The 20644-nt window shown below is 42.5% G+C and overlaps 1 protein-coding gene across 3 annotated transcripts in view; it reads left to right on the forward strand.

Moving 5' to 3' along the window:
- zfhx4 (zinc finger homeobox 4) overlaps window positions 1-20644 on the forward strand; it is an 84985-nt gene that overhangs the window by 13850 nt on the left and 50491 nt on the right. For all 3 annotated transcript variants that reach the window (XM_035946429.2, XM_023266214.3, XM_035946430.2), the window contains exons 2-5: window positions 10886-13421; window positions 13836-14048; window positions 14464-14758; window positions 16586-17127. In XM_035946429.2, the coding sequence (XP_035802322.2) occupies window positions 10932-13421; window positions 13836-14048; window positions 14464-14758; window positions 16586-17127 (3540 nt within the window). In that variant the 5' untranslated portion in view covers window positions 10886-10931. The remainder of the gene's footprint in view (window positions 1-10885; window positions 13422-13835; window positions 14049-14463; window positions 14759-16585; window positions 17128-20644) is intronic.

The raw sequence follows: 20644 nt of genomic DNA on the forward strand, positions 1-20644 counted from the left end.
ACAGAGATATTGCTGACTGTGGTCTTCAGTTGCCTCAACATTGACCTCCACGGTCCCCTGGTTGTCACATAAAAGGCAATGGATCGCATTTACACACATACGCACGCACACAAAGACAAAGGAAAAAGACACACACAGAGAGAAACAAACTCTCAATTTTTATGTCACATGTTAGATTTAAATATGTAATTGTGTCATTTATATCTAATAGCGGTTGTTTCCTGCAGTGAACAGTAAGGTAATGGGTCCATTTCATCTCGGTTCCCTCTCAGCAGGCTGGACCTAGATTTGCGTGACATGGTGTTTATTTGATAAAAGAATATTGCTGCGTTAATCTAAAACCATGCTAATTACATCTGACAGTTGTTTGTTTGTAGTGAAATCCAATTAAAATGTACACTTTTCAACTCCATTGCTCTTTTTTTGTCCCTCTCCTCCCCCTATTCTCTTTCCTCCCTCCCACAGTAACCAGAAAAAGAGCCTATGATGGCATAAATAACAACTGTGCTTTCCTTGTGGTTTTTGTGAGAAGAGGGCAAACTCACAACAGCTGTCAGAAAAAGGGGGTTTGTTTAAAAAGCAAATGGCTTTGGTCTAAAGTTCATTTGGAGACCTCTCTAATTAAATAGAGAGCCGAAAGCTTAAGTTAATTAGTAATTCCCTGGGTTCAGAAATTAGACCTGTCACGAGTATTCAAGCTCTTGGAAAGCCAAAAGGTATGTGTGTATTGTGTGTTTTTCCACAAATCCCTTATGCCTGTTCCCATCTCCGCACACAAGTGTATCTAAATGTGTGTTCATTTGTGCTTTTTCTAATGCAAGGCAAGCACATTTTTTGCCTGTTGAAATGTTCAAGACATTAATGGTCTTTTTGTGGCGTGTCAGAGAAGTGCTCAGGAGATGTTTAAGTGAGGGGCACATAGCTTGTGGCGTCAGTCAGGATACCTGCCCTATGATTATGTTTATGAAGATAATAACAGGGCTAGGGTCCCGCTGAGTGCCGTCTTTAGAAAACAGTGGGGGTTTGAACTTTAAACTTTATTGTTACCCCTGGAAAAGAACTGGAAGATTTGGTCGCCATGTATGAGAAATGTCTGCAATTAGCAAGTTGTCTCTGTCTCCCTACCACAAACTGTAAAAGCAGATCTTCTCTTCTCTTCTCTTCTCTTCTCTTCTCTTCTCTTCTCTTCTCTTCTCTTCTCTTCTCTTCTCTTCTCTTCTCTTCTCTTCTCTTCTCTTCTCTTCTCTTCTTCGAGTATAATTGGACAGATAAGCACAGGTTAAATAAACATAAATCAGCTGACTATGACACTGAAAAGACAAGATGTCCCTACCTGTTCAGACCGTAATAGAGTTTGAGCGTTTGAGACAGCCAGCAAACACACGGCTGTGGTTGAAGAAAAACACTGACTTGTACTATGTACCATCCTCTATCTAATTGTACTGCCAGCATGTTTTTGGTCACTTGATACTAATCTTTCACCAAATAGGGCAACATGTGTGACATTTTTCCTTTCCTAAAATGGAATAAACTTTTGGCAACAAGTAGCTGGAGTTGCTACATTAGTTTGTAATCCTTAATAATAGGTTTCAAAGTATCGGCGAGACCTGCTGCTCTTATGAAACAGATTTCAGCGCTGCGAAAGGACTTCATGTTTTTTCTTGCGCGCTGCCATGCCAAGTATTTAAAGAATAAGTCATATGTGCTATTTTGAGTCCTAAAACAAGTTACACATACATGCGTTGTTTCGCAAGCGTCACACTTATCATAGCATAAAATAAGCAGAGAATCTGAGGCTCATGGTAGTTGATACAGTATAACCAGTCGTTTATATTTGCCAGGTGGATATGAAATGCCTGCGTCAGAGACTGCTCTCAGTGTCTGTCTGTGAGTGTGTGCTATCCTTGACTGACGTGGACAGTGTTTGCTTAACCTCTTCTGCGCTGCACTACCACGGCCTTGTCAGTTTAAGTGTGTGTGTGTGTGTGTGTGTGTGTGTACGTGTGTGTGTGTGTGTGTGTGTGTGTGTGTGTGTGTGGGAGAGAGAGAGTGAGAGAGTCCAGCAATGGCAGCTTTCATTTTTCATGTTCCCAGCAGTATTTTTTCTAAACAAACCTGCTGAGAGGCAGAGTGAGAGATACAGAGGGGTCTGAATCAACACAAATGAGTGATATTTGTAATTTTTTTTTCCAGGGCTAGTGTATAATTGTGTGTATCTACACACCCCATGAGAAAACATGTATTTTAGAGATTTTTTTTCAGGCTTTGTATTTAGCAGGATTATTAATTTCGCTTGGCAAATAATCCCACCCTGCCGCCCCCTTCAACTTGCCGTGTTATTGCAGAGAGGAGGTGTGTGTGCGGGTATGGTCTCATGCTTTTGCCTCATCCAAAAGATAAGGCTGTGATTTATGTAACAGCTAAGCCCTTTCATATTGTGTATGTTGTACCTTACAAGAGCATGATGAGCAGGCTAGATTAATATTTATTTAGCACAGGCAAATCAAGGATTAAGCAGTCATCATTTTAGCACTAATCCATGTCTCTGGTGAGATGCAGAGACAAAGCGAGGCAGATTACTAAACACATAACGCCACAAACCAACAATTAGTTGGTGACTTGCTTTCCTCAACTGTGTAGAAAAAGAGGATGACAGTAGATGCACAAACGTGCACAAACACACACGTATTGTATTCTGCCCAATCATCTCTTTTTTCTTTATCTATTGTTGTTACAGTTTGCCTCTGCCTGACTTTTAACTTCTCATTCTCACCCTTCCGCTCTCTTCAAAAGAATCCCTCATTGAAATTAGCAGTGGTTTGTCTGATTCACTCATCTGACGTAAATGTGTCTCATGATCTTTCCACTGTCCGAACACACATGCACACACATGCACACACCCACACACTCAGATACACACACACACACACACAGAGACCGACACACATGCATGAGCAATGAATACTTCTTTCTTAGCTCCAACCACGTGGGAGAGGGACAGTTTGCTTAAAGTGTGTGAGTCTGTGTGTGAGCGTGTATGTGTGTGTTACGAATTACTTTGGAGTCTGTAAATAAAATTACATTCTTTGCTAATTGAGTTAAACTGCTTCTTCGGGAGACGTGGCAAAAAAAAAAAAAAAAACGATGAAAGCGCCCTGTATATTTTTTTTTGTGTTTGTATGTTGCAAGTCGAAGTGTGTAGGGCGGTAATCTAGTTTGCGCTTAGCACTTTCAAGTGGTAACCAACGGGGACACTGTGTGTTTGCTGGCACTGTCCTCAAGCTTAAGCTTATGCAAAGTGCCAAACTTAGCCTTGCAAAACAGACAATCAAGAGTCGGACTTGTGAGTGTGTGTGTGTGTGTGTGTGTGTGTGTGTGTGTGTGTGTGTGCATTTGTCTGTGTGCGTGTTGTCTGTAGGGGGGCAACTCTCACATAAGGAGCAACAACAAGGAACAGCGAAGGGGCCAAAAAGAGCATTGGAGAGCTGCTGCTGTGTGGTGGGGGGCGATATGGGAGGGGTGGTGGCGATGGTGGGGAGGGAGTCCGAACCAGATGTGTGGGGTGATTGAGAGAAAATAAAAAGGAGAGAGATAAATAAAAAGAATGAACAGACGAGTCGTGCTGCGATAGAGAAAGACGGGGAGAAGCAAAGAGAGAGAGAGAATGCCATCCTCAGTTCCCCTTTGCCCTCCTTCCTCTCTCTCACCCGGCCACTGAATGTTAATGGCTTTTCTGCCTCTTCTCCCCCCCTCTACACGCACACACATATATCCCTCCCCATGGACACTGGCGCATTGTTTGCGGCAGTGCTTCTATTCTTTCAAACTTAATTACCTTCTTGCCTTTTGTGGCGTCAGGGGCTGGAAGTTTTGCTCCTTGGCAGTGGAGGTCGTCACACATTCTTCGGCGGTGCATTCCCTTAATCTGAGGGTGATGGTGGGGGGGTTTTGGGGGTGGTGTGTGGGGGATGAGCGAGAAAGAGAGAGGAAGAGTCGAAAGTGTGGAGCTTCAACCAGCGTGCACGTCTAAGGTGGTTTTAGTACCCCTCTGCACACGTGTATGCACGCGTGCACGGTCTTAATAGTCAGGACATAGGCTGCCCTTTGTTTGTGCGGTTCATTTCCAATCAACCCTAATTAACTAGAGAGTGTTTCCAGATTGCCGGCAAAAGAAAAATCCCCACTTTTTTTTCACTCCCCTCAGTCTTTGCTGGTTTGAGTTCGAGGAAGGGGAGAAGAAAAAAACATTGAGGCATTAGCTATGTAGATTGGCTTTGCCTTTGATGCTGGAAAATCTTTAGCAAGGGCAGTAAGTGGTGACTGCGACCCGGCAGTGTCTGACTGTTTATTTTCATGTTTCAGTTTGAGTTTAGTCTGAAATATTGCCTCTTCAAAGGCGTGAGGCTTGTGCATATATTTAGACTGGACTGTGTAAGCCCAAAGTCCATTTGTAAGAATGTTAAATCCAGTCAAAGTTGTCTTTAATCCATTAAACTTTGTCTCTATGAAGCTGTACAAGCAGCAGATAAATGCTGACACTGACCCAGGATACACATGCTGCATGAGTATCATAACGAAAAACTTCTTAACAGAAATAAATTGAACTGGGCTCTGAACTGGATGGGAAAATTTTTGGAGTGGTTGCCTCTAAGCAGTGACTGGAAGACACGAGAATTGTTTTCACCTCATCCTGTTTGAACTTAGGACTGAGGCTGGTGTAATCTGACCCTAAATCAGATTCTAGAACCCATCCATGGCTTGTTGCTGCAAGAAAGCAAAACAGACAAACATGGCCTCTGGGTTCACTATTTGTCCTCACCTGGTCAACAAGTTTATGTTTGCATCCGGTGCTATACTATTTTTGTTTCCTATAGTGCTCTCATCTCATATGTTGCTGTTTTTTTTCCAGTGTTACGAAGATTTTTTTTTTCTCTAACAATGAAATATCAGGTACAGGCCTGAGGGGAGTTGGGTGTAATGTTACCTGAGCAACCAATGAGACCAATTTACTTGTCATCAACCTGAGGGATAGAACCTGCATGCCTGCTCTAGGAAAAGAAAGAAAGACCATTTCCGTCTTCTACATTTCTCCCTATTATCCTCCTTGTGCCCCCTTCAAACTGTCTCTCCAGTCTTTTGCCTTTTACAGTCCAAGATCATTGATCATGTGGGGCATAATTTTGATTTTGATTTGCTAAAAGGCATTTTTTGCAGAGTAGGTAATTTGTCGAACAAGATTCCTGTGCTAAATGGAGTGGTGCTTTAGGTGTCTGGGCCATGCCTTGCAATAATGATAAGGTGTCTTTTGGTAATGAAGGCCTTTGCTCACAAGGGAGACACAGGGAAGAGGACAGGCGAACAGAAACTGGGTGTGGGGGGCATTGGGAAGCTCTGCTGCATCTAGTGTCTAATATTACACCTCCAGGCAACAAACAAGGGCTGCATGAAAACCCTTTGTGAAGTTAAGAAGTAAAGAAGACAAAAAAACAGTTGGTCATGCAAAAGCCCTCCCTTTCTCATCCTTTTGCAATTTTCTCCCTCTTTCTTTTAAGACTTTAAACAGACAGCATTAGGCCCTCTTGTGTGATTGTGTGCATATGTGCGCATGTGTCTGTGCATGCATGCATCAGCGCTCTTTGATGGCAGGCGAAGCTCTTCTTACATTGTGAAGAAGGAGATAATTCCCCTCCTCCTTCATCCACTTCGTTTTTCATCCCTCCGTTTCTGCATGGCAACAAATAAACAGGTCTAATTAGACCAGAGTAGGCCTATTCATGGCACTGACAGTGGGAGATGGATGCAGGGGCTTTCACAGCGTCCTTCCCCTTTGTCTTTGGCTAACGCTTGGTGACATTTTGATAGAAGATTTGGTGTTAGACTGAGGGGCCACATGCCGGGAGAGAAACGACCTTGTTGGAGACCTCAAGGAATGGACACATAACCGTAGTTTCACGCTGCTTCTGACTTTGTTGTTTGACTTTGCAATATCTCAAGGGTCACCTTAAAGATGCCGTCTCGATTTTACCAGTCATTAGGTGTGTTCACGTGTCCCCAAACAGTTTGACAAGAAGAGAGAAAATAGCCATTGTAGAACTTCAGATCACAAAGCGCAGATCCTCCTAATTCCAGTGTTTACAAATGCTGTAAATGTGCACCTCAGTATTAACGGCACTGTCTGCCACTGCATTAAAATGTCCGACAGTTGGAGACGAAGAATTTGAACCTAACTGATTCCCATGTAAACAAAGACGGCAGTGTGGCGACACTACAATTACAGGTTTGTCATTTTACAGGCTGAAACTGCAGCTAATGCGTGATAGTCTGACAGGAGGACAAAAATAGGAGGAGACTCTGAAATGTGGACATGTTGTAACACTTCATGTAATATCAGCACATTTATTACAACTGAATAAGTCTAAAAGCTGACAGTGGGCCCTAAAAATTGTACTTTAGGCCTTTGTGGTAGTTTACATGCAGCACATTTGTATTATCCTGTAATGATGATCTGTCCACTTTTTAAGTTCTGTAAGATACAAAATCCAACTTTCTTATGAACTGGAGGCATGTTAAGGATAATCCAAGCCTGACAGAAAGCAGAAAAGTTGTAAAGAAGTGAAAAAAAAATGGAGAAATCCCCTCCTTCAGACTGCCTCTCTGTCTCTCAGGGAGCTACTGAAAAGCAGATGGAAGGATGGGGAGAGAGCAAAAGGGAGGGGGGGGGGAGAAAAACAATAGGCCAAGGAGTCTCTTAGCCCTTTTCACCCATCAGAACTAGCAGTGTCCAAAGCAGGCATTCCTGGGCTATTATTTGCCTCTCACTGGATCTGATCTGCCACTTTAATTACCTTAGTGTATGTGTGTGTGTGTGTTTGTGTCTGTGTGTGTGTGTCAGCCTGTGTCCATATACGTATGTGTGAAAGCAAGGGGACATGCTTAATTAAAAAACAGAGGTAGGAGCGGCTCAGGCCACCTCTTTTGTTCTTCTGTTAAAGGAAGGGAACTGTTTCTGCAGTGTGGAAAAACCTGAGCTTCATTGTTCGTTTCGCTCTCTCTGTATGTATCTGTCCGTCTATCACTCTCTCACAAATGAAAGTAGTCTGGTTGGTTAGCAGAGCAAAGGAAGCCAGTGGGGGAGAGAAAGAGGAATGTTTCTTTGCTGGTAGTAATATGATCTGCCTTAAAAGAAACAGTAGTGGGCACTACTGCTGGGAAAGGTGTGAAATGTTGGGGATGAAGCAAAGCAAAAAAAGAAGCAAGAACAGAGCTGATTACATGTTATTATATAGATCTGTGGACTGTAATAAAATGTTACTTTGGGTTCAGAAAGGTAGAAGAGGAAAATATTGGATTTGCTTGACAGCGAGACCAGACATCTCATTTCTTCTCTGTCCAACTATGCTAAATTAACACGTGCTGAATGGAGCACGATAGCTTCAGATGCTTACACAAGGCTGTATTGCACCACATCTCTTTTTTCATAAGAGAGCGTGGGCTCAATTAAGAGCTAGGACTTCAGCATTTTACTGAAGATTTGGCATAGAGCAGAAGACGGCTTCCTTTTTGAGCCCCCACATAAGGCTAAATTATTGAGAGGCACTGATCATCAGTGCACTCACAGAAACTCAACCAACATACTACAACCAAACAAGCAATTTCATGCTTTTGTTCACTATTGCTGTTTGTATTTTTTCAAAATTTAAGGCTCATTTAACTCTGGCGTGCATGTTTTTACATTAAAGAATAAGCTTAAAAGCTGGAAAAGACTACATCCAACATTAAGCTTTAGTCACATCATGTTATTTTGTCAGTGTTCCTGCAAAATTAATAGCTTCAATTAGAATAAGAGGTAACAAAATAATGGACAGCTATGTTATTGTTGGCAGGCAGCACACATGTAAACATCTGCTAACCTGTTAGCATTAGGGGTGATATGTCAGTGCCAAGTGCTTAACACATTGGCTTATCCATAAGACATAATTCCATACTTGAAGAGATGCATAATTCATAAACCACAGTGTTTTATGTCCGAGCTACAATTCAAAGGGGTTGCTCCCCAATGAAATAAGCAGTGAAATGACACCACTGACAAGTAGTAAATCCTGTCGTATGTGTCGCATTAGCTCTCAAACCCACTGCTTCTGAACAGCTTTACCCTCAATCACATTTAACACAAGCCTTTGGAAGACGGACACTGGTGGGAAAATGAAAAATTGCAAATGTACATTTTGCACACTGTGTTGTTTTGGCACTAGGTGAGCGTAATGGATGATTTATGGTAAAAAGCCGGATGAGCGGTAATTCGAGTGAATGTAGAAAAGCCTTTATTTTACATAATTGTTTCCCCACTTCCAGCTTAACTTTGTTTTATACTTTTGTCACACATGCAGTGTAGCTATGTCTAAAATGAAGCCATGAATTAGTAAAGAAGCAGGCGCTGTGCGTGTCTCTCTGTAAATACCATGGATCTTTGTGGTATGACACACGTTTGCTCTGTTTCATCTCCTTGCTTGTTTAGAATGCAGTGCTAATTGCTGCTAATGTTTTTGCAATTACAGTGCGAGTGAACATGCAGACAGGTGTGCAGAGGGCTGCCTGTTGTAGAAAATTATAGCTGTTATCTCCAAGATCTGTGCCTTAGGCTATAAGTCACAAACAGAAAAAAAAAACAAGACTTCAAAAATCTTATTGAAGCAACAGTTGGGTAGGGACGCTACAGATGTGTATTGTGATTGGACACAAACATGTACAGGTATACTGCGACTTTATAGTAAAAAAAAAAAAAAAGGCATTTTAAAATACTTTCAAAATGTACAAACAAAACATACAAACAAAACAAAGTACACAAAATATATATATATATGTAACATGTTTGCTCTAGAGCTAAAATGTATCCCATCTGACTGATATTAAATACCTAAGAGATGGTTTTGTTATGTACATACACACATCTGCCTCCTGCCTTTTGCCACATCCATGCTGAACTGATGAGCAGAGAAATTCATTTTCTGCTCCTTGTGAATTTTTTTCTTTAATCTCACGAATAGAGAAACACAAAGTGAGACACAGAGAGAGAAAACATAATTTCTCTCTTTTAATCTATCACTAGTCCCCATGGAATCATCTCTGGGATATGTCAGATTAGACCTGATTATAGCGCGTGCACACACATGCACCCGCAAACACACTCACACACATGTTTGATTTCATTCCTCACGCTTTTACTGTCCCTCTCACTGGCTTTGTTTAGCCCTGGATTGTTGCGGATTAATCCTCTAATTGCTTTGTAGCTTTGTTGTGAGGGAGAGGCTGTGTAGAAAAAGAGAGGGAGAATTAAGCAGCAGGTGGATTGGGTTAAAGGTTAACATGGCTCTTTAAAGCTTTCTTTTAATGCTAGCTCATTTACACGCAAGCATCTGAAAGGAGCTGGTACTGTATCAAGTGAAAACACACTGGCATACACAACTAGTTCTCATTTGTTGCATTTAGCTGAGCAAGAATGTAGTTTCTTTCAAGTACCAATGGAGCTTCAGTTCTCAAGCTGTTTTTTTTTTCTTCCCTAAAGTTTTTTTTCCACAGCTGTTTTTTCTGCTTCTCTTTAGGTGGTAAGAAATTACAGCTATGATTTAACGTGAAATAACTGTGCCGTGTTATGTGTGTTTATGGGCTTAGGAGGCTTTTTTTCCTGCATTGTGTGTATGTTTGTGGGAGCGTTTGCATTTGTGCCTTGTTGTGAAAAGCCAAGAGATTGAAGTAGTGAGGGGTTGAGAGATGGGCAGCCACCCAGGATTGATAGCATCTCACTGGTATTCCAAACATCATTCCTCATGGAAGCTTGCTCTTTCTGTCTTTCTCTATATTCATCTCCTTTTTTCTTTCCTGTATTACATTAAACAACAATGTGTTATTATAGATGTAAATATTTTTAATTTCGTAATTTATTTTTATGTCTAGTCATTTTTTCCACCAGTTAGTGTCCTGCCTTTCCATATGATACAAGTACATTCATATGCTTAGTTGTATTAAAATGTATGCCTTCTTTCCTCTCTTCTTCACAAAAAGTGTAACTCATACCTTCAGGGTATAAATAGGCTAATAGGTACTGCCCAGTTAACAGGTTTTGATGGGTAATAACATGCAGAGATTGGCATAACCAATGATTGAAGACATCCCTCCATACAGTTTTTCTCTTCAAAAACAACTTTAAAATGCAAATTTAATTGATTATCACCACTGTTTATTAGTTGTTTTGTTCACATCTGTGCTAGTCTGTTTATGAGACAACTGGGATATACCTATGAACTTTCCTATAGCTTACTGCCACGGGAACTGCTTTGTGCATTCGTCATTCCCCCTTTTTCCAACCTCTGGTCCCAGAGGTCAATAAGAAACAAAACCTCTGTTCAAACAGGTGCAGATTTTATCAAAAATGCAAGTGGGAGCAGTTAGTACTAGGTTTCTCAACTTCTCAAAAGCTACTTTTATTTTTCTTGTGATGTATAAAGCACTTAGCCAGCATTTGGATTGGAGTTGTTATGCAGAAGGGAAAGTATACCTAATTACAGGTTGATCTGACTAGGATATTCTTTTCTATCCGACTATAATTCACACTGCACAAGGGGCAGAAAAATTACCAACATGCCCCCCTATTGAAATAAATGAGCAGAGCTTATGATATTAAAACCTCCTTTAGAAATCCACCTCATCCAAATGAGGCTTACAGCAACACAATTAGTACCAGGGTTAAATATAGGTTGAGAGTACCTTGGAATTAATTAGAATAAAGTCAGTAGTGTTTAAGAATTATAATTGCTGCCAAGTCTGATGTTAAATACCATTTACTAAATCTCAGTTGTCCTTTGTTTATTTCTTTCTCTCCCCAACTCAGGTCCCTGTTGGGCTGGATGAGATGAGATCCCTATGTAGTGGTCGTCATGGCAACTTGTGACTCTCCCCCTATGGTGTCGTCACGGCAGCAGGAACATGGTGGCCAGAGGCTGGATACTGCTGCTGAGGACAACTCCGTCGTCGCCATGGAGACCAGTGTCGCCAACAGCAACAATGCCAACAACAACCAGTCGTCACCTGCCGCCATTGGAGAACCGGAGAATGGCCTCGGAGAGCCCGTTCTGAGCCCGCTGAGGTCCACTACTACCCCTACCACTGTCAGTGCAACTACCGACCCTGTAACTGAACAGAGTCGGAGAGAAAGCTTTACTACCGGTAACAAAGGGAGTGTTACCGGAACTTTACCAGGAGTAGGAGGAGGAGCAGCTTTGGGTTCGGACTGTTCTGCCCCTGCCACATCCCCTGTGGCACCGGCAAAGGAGATCCCCTGCAACGAATGTTCTAGTTCCTTCTCCAGTTTACAAAAATACATGGAGCACCACTGCCCCAATGCCCGCCTGCCTGCCGCTGGAGGTCATGAAGAGGGTGAGGAGGTTGAAGGGATGATAGGGGAGGAGAGTGAAGATGAAGGAGATCGTGAGGTGGGTGCTGCAGAAGTGGGGGAAATGAACAGTGAGATAGAAGAGGATAGTGATGTGGAGAACCTGTGCAGCGAGATCATCTACCAGCCCGATGGCTCCGCCTTCATCCTGGAGGACTCCAAAGAGCAGCGTGGCAACCAGGGGGGGCTCTCTGCAGCTCTCCAATTCAGGGGCCTGCTGTCCCCCCAAACCTTCCCCAGTGCCCAGGCCAGCGGTGGTCAGAGTGGCCTGAGCCCAGGGGGGGAACGGTTGGAGCAGCCCGCTGCACCCATGTCCTTCTACCCCCAGATCATTAACACCTTCCACATCGCCTCATCCCTTGGGAGTAAATCCCTAGCGGCCGACCACCCCTCCTTCCCAAATACCTCAGCTGGAGGGCTGGCGGGCGCTGGTCCTGTGTTGCACAGTTTCCGTGTCTATGACCTCCGCCACAAGAATGACAAAGACTATCTGACGGCGGATGGTGCAGCCAAAAACTCCTGTGTGTCCAAAGATGTCCCCAACAATGTGGACTTGTCCAAGTTTGAGGGCTGTGTGGCCGATGGGCGGCGGAAGCCTGTGCTGATGTGTTTCCTGTGCAAGCTGTCTTTTGGCTACAGCCGTTCCTTCGTGACACATGCTGTCCATGACCACCGTATGACCCTGAATGAGCAGGAGCAGAAGCAGCTGAGCAACAAGCACATCTCTGCCATCATCCAGGGCATCGGCAAGGACAAAGAACCTCTTATAAGCTTTCTGGAACCAAAAAAACCCCCAAACTCTGTGCTACCCCACTTTCCCTCACCTGCCAACTTCTTAGGGCCAGACACGGGGCTCCGCGGCTTGTGGAATGCTTTCCACAGTAGTGGGGAGAATGCAGATTCCCTTCAGGCAGGTTTTGCCTTCTTGAAGGGCAGTGCCAGCAGCTCCTCTACTGACCAAACCCCCAGAACCCAAACCATGCCAAAGGCTGAGACCAACCCAAACCTCGGGGGAGGGGCTGGTGCCCACAGAACCCCCAGCGGGAGTTCTGCTGCTGCTGCCACTGGTGGCAACCTGGAAGGTCGGAACTCTGATAGTGACTGCAAAGGCCACGTTAGGGACACATGCACTTTGCAACCCAATGGGCCGGACCTGAGCCAGTACCCGCCCATCAAGCGGGAGCCCGGTACAGTGGGAGAAGAAAGTCCAGAACAAGATGAGGATGCTTACTCCAGTGGTGGTGGAGTAGAAATGGAGGCAGATGAGGAGGAGGAACAGGCCATGAACATGGCGATGACAGGCAAACGGGCCGACAGCACCAGTAGCAAAGATTTCCCTCTCTTAAACCAAAGTATTTCCCCCCTTTCCAACAGTGTGCTAAAGTTGAACAGTGACAGCAAAGGCCCTGCATCCACCTCCTCTTCATCCCTGCCTGTGTGTGAGAAGCTGGAGATGGAGAAGAGCCGCCTGTCCACTGCCCTGGCAGCTGCCAGAGAGCGGGAGAGCAGCAACGACTCGAACAGTGAAGGCCTGGCAGGACGGGATCGGTTATCGCCATCCTCCAACCCCCTTGACATGATGATGTTGCGCAGAGATGATGAGAGTCCTGGACCTCTGCATCAACACATAGGAAATCCTAGTACGCCTGGAACTCCTGGGACTCCTGGCACCCCTGGTCCAGGTGAAGGGTCCCCAGGTAGCGGGGTGGAGTGCCCCAAGTGTGACACGGTCTTGGGATCCTCACGGTCTCTGGGAGGGCATATGACGATGATGCATTCACGTAACTCCTGCAAGACGCTGAAGTGTCCAAAGTGTAACTGGCACTACAAGTACCAGCAGACACTGGACGCTCACATGAAGGAGAAACATCCAGAGTCTGGTGGATCATGTGTGTACTGCCGCACAGGACAGCCTCACCCTCGTTTAGCTAGAGGCGAAAGCTATACCTGTGGATACAAGCCTTTCCGCTGTGAGGTCTGTCCATCTTATTCTTCATTACTATGGATAATCAAATAGCAATCAAAAATTATCATTGTGTTTGCTAAACATAGGCTAATGGAAAATGTGTAAATCAGTGCTACACAGTTAATGTAGTTTGCATCTGAAGCCACCTTACAAAGACAGGCATCTGACCAATTTTGCAACCTCTGTAGCATTGACAGCTGTACTTGTTTAAAGTAATATGTTTGCATCAAAAGACAGATAAGACGCAATTAAATGTTTTATATCTTTTTATTAAACAACACCATTAGCAGCTTTAAAGCTTAATTGAATTATCAAGAAATACTAACAATAACGGTAACAAAATCATTCATCAACTTGTCTTACTTGTAGATGCATTTAATGTCTATCATGCATCATTTTTAATTCTTAATTATTTTCTTTTAGGTATGCAACTACTCAACCACCACCAAAGGCAACCTTAGCATCCACATGCAGTCAGACAAGCATCTGAACAATGTACAAACACTCCAGAATGGTGGCAGTGAGGCACAATACAACCACAACCATGCCAACCCTGTACCCAGTGCCAGCCTTGGAGGAGGCTGTGGGGCACCCTCACCATCCAAGCCCAAACAGAAGCCCACTTGGCGTTGTGAGGTAATGAAACAAACAGAGCATCATTGTAGCTCTGTGGTAGCAACATACCAATTTGCTTGTTGCACTGTCTGCACAATGAGCCATTTATCTCTGACTGCGTCACTGTGTCTATTATTTTTCTTGGCCACATCATCTGACCTCTGGTTTCTAATACATTCTAGCATTTTGTCAAAGTATCTCTAAAATCCATTCAAAATTCATCATTATGAACACAATACCAAATTACTTGGGAGGCCTGTTATTCTATGGATTAGGTATTAATATTGTGCTGTTGTTGCTGTTATGCTCAGTGATCATTTAAAAAATTATACAATTGTGAGTCGTAAAAAGTATATGAATTATTTTCAATCTGAGGTGTAAAATATTGCTTTGATGAAATAGACCTAAATATTCAATGTTTCTTATCTTTCACCAGGTGTGTGACTACGAGACCAATGTGGCAAGGAACTTGCGAATTCATATGACCAGCGAGAAGCACATGCACAACATGATGCTGCTGCAACAGAACATGAAGCAGATTCAACACAGCCTCCATCTTGGCCTGGCTCCGGCTGAGGCCGAGCTTTACCAGTACTACTTGGCTCAAAACATGGGTCTCGCGGGTGTAAAACTAGAGAACCCAGCCGGCAGCAGTGGCCCAGATGCCCAGATGATGATTAACCCCTTTCAGCTAGATCCTGCAACTGCAGCTGCTCTTGGATCTGGTCTAGGTGAGTGATACTAGATTTGAAACAAAACACAAAGAGACACATGCCTGTTAATTTTACACCTGAGTCAATTAAAATGCAAAAAAAAGGAAAAAAAAAAAAAGGCATTTCTGCTGAGGTTGAGACAAAGTGCTAAGTATTTTCCTTTTTAATATTTTTGCCCTGGGGCTTGTTATTCAGTTTTCTTCAGCTCATTTTTCACTTGGCCAGTTTTATCTGTTTTATCTCATCTAACTGATGCCATCTAGGTATTGTTTTTTTTTTTTTTATCTCTTTGTGTTTCCTTTGTTGCTCTTCATTTTTCTCCATGCCCTCTCACCTTCCCTTTTTCTGCTCCCATCCTTTTTGCCTTGGACCCCTTCCCTCACCCTCCTCTCTCTCTCCTCTCTCTCTTTCTCTTATCTCCACTCTCATATTGTCCGTCTGTCATTGTCTCCTTTCTTTGACCCCTCTCACTGATTAAAAAATGATTATGAGATGCCACATGAGAATTATTCTTAATCTTTCATTTGTAATTTTCTTAAGTCAGCTTAATCCCCCCCCATGCACACACCACCCCACCTTTGCTCACCCTGGAGAGAACACACATGTACACACATATACGCATACAGACACTCACACACAGCAGGAAGCAGATTCCCGTAGGAGTGAGTGAGAGAGATTTAACAATGACCCTGCAGTGTTGCACACCCACTCCCTCCTTTAGTGTGGAGGTCACAGCCCAGCTAGCAGATGTACTCTCAGTGAATTACACCGACAACACACAGCTCCCTATAGTGAGCGCAGCTGTACATAGGTACAAAGGTTTAGATGGTGTGAGCAAGATATTTATACATATATTTATATACTGACACATACACACACAATGCATTCATAGATTATGAATGAATATGCATACTTACATACATATACTAAATGTTAGATTCACACAGTCTAAATTTCTGCTCACATTTGGCAGCCACATTTAGGTAACAGCATGTCCTTTTTTAAACCGGTACTCACGAAAAACACCCACACACAAACACATGTTTAGTCATCTACTAATTGGGAAAATAATACAGTAAAAAAAGAAAAGGTTCAGATGATGTGAAATTGTTCACATCATCTGAACTGTCATCTGAATTGTCATCTGAAAAAGGGCATGATGAGTTTTGGTAACATACATAGAGGGACAATAAAAGGATCAAACGAAAGAGTTAATTACATCCGTATGAATGGCAGATCTGCTTTTTGTCTAAGGGTGGGTGGGCAGAAGAAAAAGAAACTGTGTTTAATGCATTGATCAGCTTTTCAAATCTGTGTGTGGATGTGAGAAAAGCCTAGAGCCCTAAAACCGTTGTCCCACCATTGCTGAGAGCAGTAATTAAAGCTACCTGATGAGCGAGTTAGCAAGTTGAAAAGGATGATTGTAATTGATCCTGATTCAATCCTATTAGGGTTTTTTATAGACAAGACTTTGTAAGGAGCCCTAGTCCTCTGTGAGGCTTTATTTTATCAAATCCTTTTGTGTGAGAGAGGCCTTCATAGAAGACTCTCTTCTCTTTCCACACTTAATTTCATTTAATAAAGAGTCTTTTCTCTTTCTCTCTATCCTTTATCATGCCATATGCATAGCAGCCTTACATTTTCACCAGAGCTTTGTGTTTCTGTCAGATGTCTTTGTTTTTATATACAATTCTTCCTGCTGTACATGCTACACTGCCATTATCTGTCATATTATCTTACTGTGGCTCTGTGTATGTAGCCCTTTTTGAACACCTGCTTTTTATCCTTCCGTCAGTATTTCTCTTCTGCTGTCTAATCTGTGTTTTCACTCATTTTTTTCCATAGTGAATAGTGACCTATCAGGAGAGTTGCGTCTTGCCAGTGGTCAACTGATGGCAGACGACCTCTCCCTGGTGTCCTCAGGTGGAATGGGGGGCATGTCCTCATCAGACCCCTCCCTCTCCTCCTTGTCGCCACCTATCAACGATCCCTCGTTGCGCCTCTACCAGTGCGCTGTGTGCAACTGCTACTCCACAGACAGCCTGGAGGCTCTCAGCGCCCACGTCAATGCCGAGCGCTCTTTGCCCGAAGAGGAGTGGCGCTGCGTGGTGGGCGATGTCTACCAGTGCAAGCTCTGCAGCTACAACACTCAGCTTAAGGCCAACTTTCAGCTGCACTGCAAGACAGACAAGCACATGCAGAAGCACCAGCTGGTGGCCCACATCAAGGAGGGAGGCAAGGCCAACCAGTGGAGATTAAAGTGTGTGGCCATTGGCAACCCTGTGCACCTCAAGTGCAACGCCTGTGACTACTACAGTAACAGCGTGGATAAACTGAGGCTACATGCCACCAACCAGAGGCATGAGTCTGCCATCCGCCTTTACAAGGTAAAAACCCTGTTTACACACACTGGGTTCTACAGACATCAGCTATCTAATCTCAACTTTTTGTCCCAGCTGACAAAAAAAAATCATCATCAAACAACATTCAAAAATACGAAATACAAGAAAAGAAATCATTTGAGGATTCACTGTTTTTGCAGGACACTTGCATTACATTGCATAACATACAGTACAAAATGACTACAATGCCATTCTTATTAGTTTATATCTGATAGATTGAGCATTCAGATTCAGGAAAAGAAAACATAGTTTTGTTTAAAAAGAATTTCCTCCATCCTCTTAACTGCAGAGTCACACAGATATAAAGTTCCCATGAGAATGGAATGACAAAGATAGAAAAGGTCACTGTGAGAGTACCGAGGATGATTTCCATCCAATACGCTTACATTTCCTGCTTGTAACCAGCTGACACTACTGTCTCTGCTAATGATACACAAGCCACATACTGTCAGTGAGTTTGAAATAAGTTTGATTATCTTCAGCTGTCTTTTCAGCTCATTTTCCAGCTCTCTGTAATTCTGGAATAATTCAAAATTCTGTTTCCATGATAACGATGTAGAGCTAAATTAACTATTTAGCTTTGTACTAAATTATTGTACAATAACAGTGGACCAGCCTTGATGCCTACATGGTCCAAAAATATAGACATTCACAACTGGAGACAATTTTAAAAAAAAAAAAAAGAAAAAACACTTATTAGTAATTTTAAAAAAAATGGTTTCAGATTTTTCAGTGAAAGTATACAATTGTGTATATATATTTGTACTTACACATTTAATGTTTGCACTGTTTGGTAAAATTAGTATGTATGTACACATTAATATGAGCCTCCTGCAGACTAACACTCTTTTTCTTAAGGCCAGTAGGTGAACTTTTGTCTTTTTTGTTTTGCTTGGGATTACTTAATCCTGACGTGTCACAGTGTTACCACACTAGTTGCCCATCAAAGCAGTAAACTAACACAGGGAACTCAGTTACTTAACTAATTAAACTCTTCGCACTCGGAGCAATAAATAGTTCGTGCAAAGAAATTCCAACATGCCCGATATTTGGCGTCTTTCTCTCCCGCTATATATTTGAGGTGATTTAGTTTGTCAGATGTCTCCTTCAGCTTAATAGGATGCTGTTACATTCCCAAGGCCTTGACCTACAGGACAGGATCAAGTGCATTACATTAATGAGGAGTTCTTTACTACTGTATGCAACATTTGGCAGTGGGAGGTGTCTAAGTGTGTTAGTGCTTGTGTTTGTGTGAGTTGTGCCTTAAATGTAGAAACAACAGTATTTAGAAGATGAAGAAAATTTGTTTTTTTGATATTTATACACACACACACACACACACACACACACACACACACACACACACACACATATATACAATACTACAATTTAATTTTTATAGTGATTCACCCACTTTTATATATAATAGCATCTGATCACAGTTATTTACTCTTGTTTTTAAATTGGAGTTTTTATTTTTTAAATAACAGTAAAATTAAATAATCAAACAACTTAACATTTTTAAGATTTTAATCTATAACATTACATTTGTAAAGAAGATTTACTTCACTGACCTACCAAACTTCATCAGCATATTTAGTTTCTGAATCTGGTGCCCGTATTGCACATTAATCTTTGAGGAATTAGATTCATTTGGAAATCTGTGACTGATTCTTACTTACAGTTTCAAGTATTAACTGGATTAAGCACATTGGCAGTCTTAAGGTTATTTAAAACAGTCTTACTTGACTTCAACAGGATGTGCATATTGACAGGATTGCCCAACAGTCTGGCAACGGCTGAACTTGGCATGGGATGAGTTGGAGATGCATCTGCTCAAGGGAAATTTGTAAATTCTTAACAAACGTGCTGCTTGCACTTTGGCTTAAATTAGCAGAGGTCCTAACCAATAGGATCAGCTCGATTAGTAGATTTAACTCGGGATAAAGGAGGCGTTATCACAAGTTTGTGAGTTTTTGTGTGCATACATATAAGAACATTGAGGCACTTTTGGCTGCTGTTTCAGCTGATTTAATATGAGGCAATAGCCAGATACGGTTACCAAGGCTACACTAAACATTGACAGCCATTGAATTATGCAGAAAGCTATTTATATCAGTTGTGATTAAATGTACAAATCTAAGCACTATCAACAGCACAGAAATGTAACCAGGAGGCTTGTCTGAACATACTCGTGACTTTGTTCTGTTTTTGCTTTCCAAGAAAGTTAAGTAAGCAAGGGAGTATCCTTTTAGGCACACACAAACACCACTTTAGCCAAGGCAAGTGAGGGTCATCCCAGTGCCCCCTCAGTGCACCCATACACCCCTGTACCTCATCTACCCACCCACCTACCCCACAGGCCTCAACAAATCTGTTCCACAGATGACGGTTTTAATGCCTCTGGCAGAAATTCCACTATTTTACCCTTGGACATGTGGTGGTAAAGCAGAGCGAGAGGGGGAGAGAAAGCATAGACAGAGCAAAAAGAGAGCGGCCGAGCAAGAGCAGAGGAAAAAAAAATCATTTCTTTATTTGACCAGAAAAACACCTCTCCTTTTATGTATTGGCAGAGGTGAAAAGCACATGGGGATAGAGGTAGCTTGGCCGGGCGCATAAAAGATCCGAGTGTTGACGACTTTACCATCTGGTTTTTTGGAAACACAGAATATCTTTATGGCATGGGAAACCATTTGAAGATACAAACAAAAAGCATATTCAGGAGATTTTATGGCTGCTTTGTAGCAGCAATGGAGTACTTCTAAGGGGAATTGAGAGTTTAAAAGTGTTTTTTTTCCAGACTTTGAAACAGCAAGAGGGAAATGACATTAGCAGCACATGGACATCAAGTCATCTGGTGTCCAGGGCACAGCAGGTGGTGCAGGAAGTCATAGGCCTTACATGGAAAAAGCGGAGGTCTACACCTCACTGTCTATTGGATAGGAAATGTAGGGAATTTAATTGGTCCTGGTTTGTTTTTCACAAGAAAAGTGACCACTCAGAGTGTGTTTGCACAATCTCCCATGATAGAGAATTTAGTTAGAAATGAGGTGTGTGTAGAACGTCACTTCTGTGGTATTATCACAGCTGTCAAGTGCAAATCTTTATCCCCTAAAAATGTTGTAAATGACAAAATGGAAGCAGTTTTATCTTAGCAATTGTACGCTAGCAGCCTGTGAGGTAAGCTTTGCATTAAATGGTATTGTAGCATAGCGTGTCCATAGTTGGCTGGTCCCATGTTTAGCTTAGCATTGAATATGATGATATATGGCTTCGTTATGATTTTTAATAACAAACACTGGGCCTAATACACATGGAGACAGGAGTAAATCTGTCAGTGCCATTCACAAGTGCCGCCTGGCTAAGTGGGGGGTTTAGTTTGTAGTGAGCGTGTGTGTTTGTGTGCGCAAGCTTTGAGGTTGAGATCTGGGTTGTGCTTGCCCCTGGGTCATTAAGAGTTGAGAATGTTCATGGTCAACGTGGCATGGTCAAGGACCACACA

This window comes from Amphiprion ocellaris, chromosome 22 (assembly GCF_022539595.1).
Source record: "Amphiprion ocellaris isolate individual 3 ecotype Okinawa chromosome 22, ASM2253959v1, whole genome shotgun sequence".
NCBI classification, from domain to species: domain Eukaryota; kingdom Metazoa; phylum Chordata; class Actinopteri; family Pomacentridae; genus Amphiprion; species Amphiprion ocellaris.